At 39.7% G+C, this 9,923-nt stretch overlaps 1 protein-coding gene across 4 annotated transcripts in view; it reads left to right on the top strand.

Annotated features, from left to right (window-relative positions):
* The first annotated feature begins 1,379 nt into the window (after positions 1 to 1,379).
* Positions 1,380 to 9,923, top strand: part of l3mbtl2 (L3MBTL histone methyl-lysine binding protein 2) — a 13,879-nt gene continuing 5,335 nt past the window's right edge. Inside the window, exons 1-14 of one of the 4 annotated variants that reach the window (XM_015016665.1) lie at positions 1,380 to 1,526; positions 1,837 to 2,272; positions 2,344 to 2,449; positions 2,543 to 2,676; positions 4,844 to 4,916; positions 5,178 to 5,254; positions 5,472 to 5,589; positions 6,677 to 6,811; positions 6,944 to 7,029; positions 7,112 to 7,358; positions 7,772 to 7,842; positions 8,689 to 8,793; positions 8,903 to 9,050; positions 9,161 to 9,243. In XM_015016665.1, coding sequence (XP_014872151.1) covers positions 1,922 to 2,272; positions 2,344 to 2,449; positions 2,543 to 2,676; positions 4,844 to 4,916; positions 5,178 to 5,254; positions 5,472 to 5,589; positions 6,677 to 6,811; positions 6,944 to 7,029; positions 7,112 to 7,358; positions 7,772 to 7,842; positions 8,689 to 8,793; positions 8,903 to 9,050; positions 9,161 to 9,243 — 1,734 coding nt within the window. In that variant the 5' untranslated portion in view covers positions 1,380 to 1,526; positions 1,837 to 1,921. Of the gene's footprint in view, positions 1,583 to 1,810; positions 2,273 to 2,343; positions 2,450 to 2,542; positions 2,677 to 3,389; positions 4,147 to 4,843; positions 4,917 to 5,177; positions 5,255 to 5,471; positions 5,590 to 6,676; positions 6,812 to 6,943; positions 7,030 to 7,111; positions 7,359 to 7,771; positions 7,843 to 8,688; positions 8,794 to 8,902; positions 9,051 to 9,160; positions 9,244 to 9,923 lie in introns of those variants that run through there. The other 3 variants (XM_015016666.1, XM_015016664.1, XM_015016667.1) reach the window with 3 other exon arrangements.

The following is a 9,923-nucleotide window of genomic DNA, read 5'->3' as shown; positions in this document are numbered from 1 at the left end:
ATCGAATTTGATCAATGCTATCCATTCAAAATAAGCAGTGTCTGAGAAACAGCGAGTACATTTCATCCACTAAACAGGTATTTTTTCATGTGTGGGAATGTTTTTTTAGAATCTTGTATCTACATACACACCTCAGTTATCTTACTTCCTATGGGAATATCAGCAACCACACAGGTGATGGCACTGTAACTTGATGTAACAAGTTCTTCCTAAATAAGAACCAGAATGATGTTTTGGCCTTGAACAGCATTGTTTGTTCACAATGTCAGACAGGTCTATAAGCCCCATAGTTTCAAACTTCAAATTTAAAATATTTTATTAACCCCAAAGGGGAATTAAGTGATTTTGTAACTCACATTAGTCAAGTTTCCTCAAAGAGTCATTGGATATGGTGATGGCTGTGGAAGGATCTCCTAAAGCAGTCAGTGTCTCAGGGACGATGAAGCAGCCTCTGACCGAAGACACTCTGTTGTCATATAATCTCATAAAGAGGATGCTCAGGGTTGTCCCTAATATTCTTCATTTTATTAATAATCCTTTTCTGCATCGTCTCCAGAAGATCGACGGTTGTCCCCAGAACAGAACCATCTGTCTTTGTCAACTTGTTGACCCTTTTTAAGTCCCTGGCTCTGATGCTGCTACCCCAATGGATGATGAGCAATGGATTTATCTTGCTGCATATCTTCAGCAGCAAGATACAAAGCATCCTCAAAACGTACAGTCTGTTCCATACTTTCTTCTAGACTGATTCACGTGATTGTAATTACAACCATATATCTTGGCTGAAAAGATTACTTAGACTGATTGTTGCCAACTGATGGTAAATGGTAAAGGACACATCAACAGAATCAAACTGGCAGCCTACCGATTAGACGATGTACTCCTACTAATGTCGCCACAATCATCCCACATTGATAGTAATGGCAGTGGGGGCATGGCTGACTGATACAGTGTACTCAGACTTCTACTGAGAGAGAACATATCTGCAGAATATATTAATATTCTGTCATATTAATATATAGGATAGAATATATTAATAAAACTACCCATTAAAAAACTTAAAATTTCTGTTAAAAATACAAATTCACGTAACGCTGTTCAGATTTTCAGTTGCATCCTTTTCTGCCACTTCACAATTATTTACTAAAAAGCTTAAAGTAACAGCAGGTGGCAGTATTGAGACATCTGCCGTTTGTCTCGAACAATAATAACTGTTTAGTTAAATTTAGTTAAATTATCAGAAGTGCTGGAGGGAAAGAAATGCTATTTACTTATTTTGCAGTTTCTTCGGTGTACTAACATGTTAATTCTGCTATACAATCCTTACCGGTTGGTGGCAGTAATGCACCATTAAGTTGTTTGCCAACCGCCAATAACTGTCACAAGAAGAAGAAGAAGCTGTCATTACTGTACAGATATTGTGCTTCTAAAGATGTCGAACAGCTCATGTGTTAGCATGTTATAGTTTTACACATCTTTACACCAAATTTATGGACATTACTAGATACTGGAAGTAGTAATTGAAGGTAATATCGAATGACGTGTTGTATTATTGACGGACAGACGAGGAAGTGTTTATACGGTTAGCATCTAGCTTTGATTTACAGTTTGCCACATTTTGGTTCGGTGTGAGTGAAGCGCCTGCAGAATGCTGCTAAAGCTAAGATAGTTCGTTGTTTTAGTATTTATTTATGAAAGCTTAGCTTACAGTGTTTATAAAACCAATTCATTAATGTTTTGTCTGTAAAATTACATTTTCGCTGTGATTACATGATATATGACCCTTGCGTTTGAAAATTGATTTTTGTAGCATGAATTTTCGTTCATTGGAAACAGCTCACATGTGAAAAAACCCAGAAACCCACCACTGTACCCAGGCCTGTGCTTGAAGCTCTGAGAAGCTGATGGACCCATCTTTAAGATGCCTTACCACTGCGTGGCCTATGGATGTGGTAAAACTGTCGAAGATGGGGTGACTTTGTTTAGGTTCCCAAAGGATCCAGATGAGTTCCGCAAGTGGGAAAAGCAGGTTCAGAGAACCCGCGTGAAGTGGGTGGCCACAAGCTTCTCTCACCTCTGCAGCGAGCACTTTGGCAAAGAGTACTTTGAGGACAAGATGCCTTCAGGGACACTGAAGCTGAGGCCGGGAGCAGCTCCCACAGTGTTCGTCCGACCACACTGTTCCTCCTGCGGGGGAGTGGGCTGCAAACAGTGCCTGCCTTCTATCCAGCGCCGCGCCTCCGCAGCAGAAACAGCAGAGCGCAGGAATAGTGTAAATAAACTGATCAATTTGTGGGGTTTTCTCAGTGGTTCAACATAAACCTCAGCTCTATTTCTTTACAGGGAGAACACAAAGGAAAGGAGGATGAGGAAAACAACATTCGCAAAGAAGGATGTTTGCCAAAAGTACGGGTGATGAGGAGGGAAAAAGCAAGAAGTGATGGACCATGTGAGGAACAGATATTTGAAAATAACATTTGTAGATGTTTTGCAAAAAAAACAAAAACAAAACTAAGCTCTGATTACTTTCTCCACTTTGCAGTGATTTGTGAGATGTGTGGAACGCCCGGCACTTTCAGCACCTTCTTTTCAAAATCAAAGCGTTTTTGCAGCTTATCCTGTTCACGCTCCTATTCATCCAACTCCAAGAAATCGTCCATACTGGCACGTCTGCAGGTTAGAATGAAGTACATTCTGTTGGCTTATGTCATATTTTAGGTAGGGTCTTCTTTTCAATTCTGTTTTAACGAATTGCCAAACTTCAGAGAACACTTAAAGTTCATAATGCTTACTTTGGCACACATCCTGTATTATGCCTTTGCAAATTCCTGCTTTAGACTCAACTTGTACACATCTGAGTGTCTTCCATCAGGGTTTGAGATTCAGCTTGAAACCTTTGTATTGAGCCATTCAAATCTTTTTGAAAACCCTTGTGTTTTGTTAGACATGTTTCCAATATAGTCAGATCTAGCGGCCCATCTACACACTAAATTAGTTCAAAGGTTTTGATCTGAAAAGAGTCATTTGTTGAAAAAAAGGGGGTATTTCTTGAGTAATTTTACAAAAAGAGAAACGGAATATTCTTTAATGTCTAAGAGTAATACATTTATGAGAAACAGGTAAAATTTTCCACAATTGAAGGCATACATTTACAATCTGGACATCCTTACTAATTAGGAATAAGTAAGGAAACAAAATTCTTAATTTTATCCACTCAGGAAACGTCATCTTGATTCAGGAAAGTAGCCCAGATGTACTAACACTTTAGAAAATCTAAAATCCTTGACAACTTCTGGTGTTTTTATTTATTTATTTTTTCTCACAAATGTCTGTTTTTATCTTCTCAGAAATTTTCTGAGGTTTTTTTTTCTTTTCTTTCATGCAAATTTTAAGACTTTAAAATGGTCGAAAATATTTTAGTTTACTAGTGAAAATATTGTAAATTGTATTTACTCATTGAAAATTTCTACTTTTTAATATACAAGAATATCCCCACTTTTTTCCCCCTTTTCAAATGTGTGAAATTAATTTAAAAATGTCTGACATTTTTCGGCAGAAATGTACTACTTCGTTCGTAAGTTATTTATTTATTTATTTATTTATTTACTTATTTATTTAATCCACAACGGCCCTAATCTTCCATCGGAAATCCGTCACCAACTTTTCAACACTCCTAGTTTTTTTGTCTTATTGTTACAGTGACCAGTAGGTGGCGGCACTTTACGGCTCCCAACTCCGGTGAAAATAAATAAAGAAGAAGAAGAGCGCGCTAGACTTTAAATGCTACTGTTGTTGATATGAGCCAGCGTGTTTTGGGCTCAGCTCGCAACCGTCCGTTCCCTCACAGAAATGCCCAAAACCTGTTGCGTGGACTCCTGCTTGAGCAGGCGGTCTGACTTCGTCTACCATCGGTTTCCTCTCAACGACCCGGAGCGATTGAGACAATGGCTGTTTACCCTGGGAATGGACCCGAACACACCGGTCCACGTCGTCAGCAAGATGTTCGTGTGCCAGAAACACTTCCAGCCGGACGATTACCTAGAAACGGACTCCTGTGTGAGACGTCGAGGCCCAATGCTCAAAATCACCGCGGTCCCGACCGAGTGCGTCGACGACCTGTTCAGTGTTAGATTCAAACGCAAGGTGGTGAGTTCCCGCGGTCACCACGGTGGACGGGATGCTGGAGAACAGCGACCTCACACTGAACCAGCGTCTGTCCACCGTTTGATGGGGATTTAGATATCTGAGGAGAATATATTTGATTTTTATATCAAATATTTGATATGGGAAAAAATAATTCAAATATCTATTCAGTCCTAAAAAGTTTGGAAAAGTATTATACTTCTATATCATTCTTGCAAGTTTGGAGAACAATGCCAAAAATGCATTTTACTGGAAAAATGTTTGTTTCCTGACATCATACCTGATTTTATCTTCTAAAAGTAAATCAATGTACTAAAAGAACAGAGCTTTTGACAACACCTGTTTACGTTTATATTTATTTTTGATGGACATTAACTTCATGTTGGCAGAAATGCAGCTCTCTCTCTTTTTTTTTCTTTTTTTTTTCTGGTTCTCTTTCAGGTCTGACCTGCTGAGCCTGGGTTTGACTGATTCTAATTTTGAATCTAAGCATGACAAAATATTAAAGTCTTATTGATTCTTTTATTGAAGATAGATGTAAGAATACAACAGAAAATGTATGTCCCTTTTCTTGAAAGTATGAAGCCTCACCTTGCCATACATGTAATGCCACTAAACAATAAATTTTCTTAAGTAGTTTCAGTAGTGAGAGCAGAGCAACTGATCTAACTTTATACATAATGTGCTTTCGTCTCTTTAGGGGCGACCACCCTCAAAAAAAGCTACAGTTCTGAACAGAATGAACAAAGCCTCTGCTACTGCAGGAGTAGAAGGTAATGGTGCATGTGCGCATACACACCTGGCTACCCATACTTTCCACAAATTCAGCTGCATTTTTGCATTAATAATTGCTAAACTGCTGCTAAACTGAGAATTTCTCCAGCTTCCGGCCTTTGTATTTGTAGCAGGTGATTGGCTTATCGTTTTTTTTTTTTTTTTTTTTTTTTTTTGTTTTATCCCAGCATCTCTCATACTTGATGTTTCTCTTGATAACTCAAACATACACATAGCTTTCTGCTCTGCTCACTCTGCAGCACATTCGGTGTTTGACTGGGGCTCCTACCTGACGACTGAAGCAGCGCTGGCTGCTTCCGTCTCCAGCTTCGCGCATGTGAGTTTACCTTACTACGTCCCTCAAGTCACTCACATTATGTCCCATGTTGTTTTTAAGAGCTGATTGGTGAAATATAGAGAACGTCTTTAGATTGAAAATGCTGCTCAGACTACATGTTTCTACAGAGAAGAGAAAATGACCAGAAATGGATTATGGGTAGTCGTGAGCTTGTGTTGTGCATAAAGAAGGTGGCTCATGATCTTCACCTCTGCAGGCTCCACTCAGCTCTGACTGGGACGATGTGGTCGTCGGGATGAAGGTGGAGGTCCTCAACACCAATGCTGTCCTGTCCAATAAGGTCTACTGGATTGCTACTGTTCTTCAGGTCGCAGGTTTTTAAAGTTTTCTGCTCATTTTCAATCACCACAAGTTGTACTATTTAATACCTGCTAACAAATGTGTTTTTGTCAATTCTAAAATTTGGTGTAGATGATGATGAGGAAACTCCAAACGTTTATCATCTCTGTGTAACCAGTATACACTTGTTTGCAAAGTGTATATGGAAAAGTTCACACTCCTTGAACTTTTCCATATTTTGACACATTACAACCACAAACATGAATGTATTTCAGTGGAACTTTATGTGAAAGACCAACACAAAGTGCTGTACACTTGTGGAGTAGTAAGAAAAGTATACATGATTCAAAACATTGTTTACAGATCACAAACTGATAAGTGCTGCTGCTCCTCCTCCACTCAGCTCCTTCAGACTAGCCAGCAGCAATTGGCAAACATCTGGTGGAAGTATTCATCAGCTGAGCTCATTATACGAGCTGCTTCTCAGTGAAACCATGGTAAAAATGTTGTGAAAGGGTTAATAGAGGAGCTAATAGAGGTACTAATTATGATTAGTTTCAGAAAGGGCAGGAGTTTCTTAAAGAGACAGATGCCCAATTTTAAGGTGTTAAATTACAAAGTCAGATTTCCTTTCATATTTGATATATCTTGGATTTTTTTTAACAACTGAAGTTAACATAGTCACTTGATTGTGCTATAAAATGGCACTGTGTCTGGAAAAAGATAATACTGCCCCATGTCATTTTATTTGTGTTTTTGATTGTTTTTTTTTTTATTTCCAGGCTTTTTTTTTTCTTTTTTTTTTTTTTTGGTTGTTTGAATATTTAAAATATCTTCCAGATCCAGTGCAAAGTGTTCTTTTCAAAATTAAAAGTATATTGGTTTGTAAAAGAGCGACCTCGCATTATTACGCCAACATCGGTACAGGCCACTACTTCAAAAATGATCTCAAAACATTATCTTTTATCGCCTAGCAAAATTTGTTATTGTGACAGTCCTCTTATGATATCCAAAGAAATTTATGGTTCTAGCTAGACGGCGTATGAAAACCTTCACGCCCGTCCCGAGCTGCTATGTAGTGTTTTGTGCTTTTAACTCCGTCCTCCACTCGCCTGTCCGCAGGCTACAAAGCTCTGCTTCGATACGAAGGCTATGAACACGACAGCAGCCATGACTTCTGGTGCAGCATAGTGTCGGGGGAGCTGAACCCGATCGGGTGGTGCTCCATGACCAGCAAGCTGCTGGTGCCGCCACAGGGTGAGCTCCTGCTTTTTCTTTTTTCCAGATTTGAATCTCAGTTAACCGTAAAACGACGCGCAAGAAAGCCACGTTCGCTACCGAAAATAAAAACGACAACAAAAAAAACAAACACATTCATCCGTTTTGCAGATGCAAATAACATCTCCGACTGGAAATCGTATCTGATGAAGAAGCTGGTGGGCTCCACCACTCTGCCCGTCGACTTCTACGTGAAGGTAGACGTTTCGCTCTTTTTGACGCGTTTCCTGTTCCTGGAAGACGAAACTGAAACCGAACTGTTTGTTTTGACTTCATCAGCTGGCGGAGAGCATGAAGCCCTCGTTCAGGGTCGGCGCACGCGTGGAGGTGGTGGACCCCAAACACGTGAGCCGCATCCGCCTGGCCGTCGTCGACGCCGTCGTCGGCGGCCGTCTGCGGCTGGTGTACGCGGACCAGAGCGACGTCCCCGACAACGTGGTCTTTGACTTCTGGTGCCACATGTGGAGTCCTCTTGTCCACCCGCTGGGCTGGTCCAAGACCGTTGGTCACACCATTAAAGCATATGGTGAGTTCAAAAGCGAGAAAAACATGAGATTTTATTTTCATAGGCACTGCTTAGATTTTTCTAAAAATGTCATGGCTTTAAAGTTTTCCGTTTTGTCTTTTTTTTTCTTTTTACATGTTCATGGGGAGCTGAATTTGAAAAAACTGATTATTATTATTATTATTGCTGCATATTAATGAATTCTTGTCATGATGGAGAGCTTAACAGACCTTAATGTCATACCACTGCTTTGCTGTGGCGGTTTCTACTATTTCCACTTTGTTGTGTATTTCATGTAAAGTTAGAAACAACTCAGTCATGGGAACATTTAAAAAAAAAAACCTGTTAATTTGACTTGTGGATAATGGCTTACAGTAATTAGTTGTTTATTTTTATTTTTTTACTGTCGGTTCACTCAGTCTTCTTGTTTATAGGAAGCAACATGGAAGCTTCAAGCAGCCCAAAGGGAAACGGTGAGAATATGTTCCAGGGCCTCTTTAAAAAGGTAAGCTGTATCTCTAATGTGTCTCTAATCTCCAAGTGTTTGACTCCTGTCTCGCATTCTGTAAAGAAGCGGTGTCCCAACTTCTGAAATAAATAAATAAATAAAAATACTACACCAGCATCACAAAAATATACTGTGAATAATATATACCTGTTAAACTCAAGATGGATCAAGTAAAAATTTTATTACAACAAATAAGGTTGTCAGATGTCTAAAGCATAGTAGATGTTTAACTTGAAAAGGATTTTGCCAGTGTGCGTTATTAAAATAAGAGCATTCAGTTTGAAACATTCTTTATGTATGCTAAATTAAAGAAAGAACAAAAGTTTTATGTATTTTCAGAAATGAGTTTTGACAGCACTTAGCAAAGTATGATGAATCAAAAGCAGATTTGGGTGCAACAAAGTCTGCTTTTGAGTAAAATTCATTAAATGAATTTTATCTAATCCTTTTAACTGTACGATTAAAGCAAACTCGGAAAGTCTTCTTATTAAAGTACCGACACGTTGTGTTCCTTATGTTTCCCATTGTAAGAAGGTTAAAATTTATGTGTAACAATTTTGCCCTAATAATGAATAAAGTATCTGAATCAACCACCTGGGCTGGGCAAATTTAGAGATTACCACTTTAAAATGTTTGTGCTACTTTAACTCGCCACTAGTTGGCAGTGTTTTCCTGTCTTTGGTTAGGTTTTATAGGGGTTTCTTCCCCCCATAAACTAGCATGTTCAAAAAGATGACTTGTTTGCTTGGATGATTTCAGCTGTTCTAGCTTCAAATTGTCAGATGTAAAATAATCTTAAATTCCTGTTTGTATGAATTGAAAATGTTTTCGTGCGACCTGCAGCCCAGGATCGTCTACATGGGGGAGGGATTCTTTGAGGAGGGAATGAAGCTGGAAGCCATTGATCCTCTAAACCTGGGAAACATCTGTGTTGCCACTGTTCACAAGGTAACAATGCTTTGTTGGTTTTTCTGTTTGGGGGAGGCGCTTGTGTCTGATTGGTCGGCTCTGCTTTTATCAGAATTGATATTCCTGACTTGTACCTGGTCATCTGCAGGTGCTGCTGGACGGTTACCTCATGGTGGGCATCGACGGGACGGAGCTGAACAACGGCGCCGACTGGTTCTGCTACCACGCCTCCTCCCACGCCATACTGCCCATCAACTTCTGTAAAAGGAACGACATCATCCTCACTGTGCCCCGAGGTGATCGTCTGCTGCCTCATCAGCGCTCCAAACGACTCGTTCTTCTGCGGATTGTGATTCATCAGCTTCTGTTTTATCAAGAAACGTGATCTGTGTCTGTGTGCTGGCAGGTTCTGATCCTCAGACTTTCACCTGGGACAAATATCTGCAGGACACTAAAGCAACAGCTGCACCAGCACGACTGTTTAACACTGTGAGTTCTGCTTTGGGAGGCAGATGTCTGAATTTGGTCCTTGTTATGACAGTTTGAACAGAGACAGACTAAGCCACCAAGGATTACAAACTACCTTGGAAAAACTTCAGTTTGTTGCAGGTTTTACATGTTTCACCGTTTTAAACGGGCAGTATTATGTAAAATTGACTTTTTTTCTCAACTTTATATCATGTTATAATGTTATTCCCTCATCAAAAACATACCTTCAGTGTTGCTTTGGTTCCGTCATGCATGTTTGAGAAATCCTTTCATCTCCATGGCAACCATTCATCTGTGCAAAAGTCCTGGTTGAACCTAGCCTCATCTTCTCTGAGCTGCAGTTTCCAAGTTTCTGCCTCACAGAGCAGCCCTCCCCTGTTTGGTAATAAGGTTGTCAAAGGGTTAATAGAGGAGCCATGATGTGATGACTTACTGAAGCCGGAGTTTCAGAAAGAGCAGGAGTTTCTTAAAGAGACAGAGACCCAATGTCAAGATGCTAAAATACAAAGTCAGATTTCTTCTGAGTTACGTTTGACATGCCACATCTTTATAACAACTGATGTTAACATAGTTACATGGTTGTGCTATAAAATAGGCCTAGAAAATACATAATACTGCCTTTTTAACACACCTGATTCAGATGATTACAGTTTAGTGAAAGCCTTGTTGAATCAGGACGC

Source organism: Poecilia latipinna, unplaced genomic scaffold, assembly GCF_001443285.1.
Source record: "Poecilia latipinna isolate Pla-1442-1.1 unplaced genomic scaffold, P_latipinna-1.0 Scaffold2046, whole genome shotgun sequence".
Taxonomy (NCBI): domain Eukaryota; kingdom Metazoa; phylum Chordata; class Actinopteri; order Cyprinodontiformes; family Poeciliidae; genus Poecilia; species Poecilia latipinna.
The sequence above is the reverse complement of the archived record's forward strand: the minus strand, read 5'-3'. Positions and strand labels throughout refer to the sequence as shown.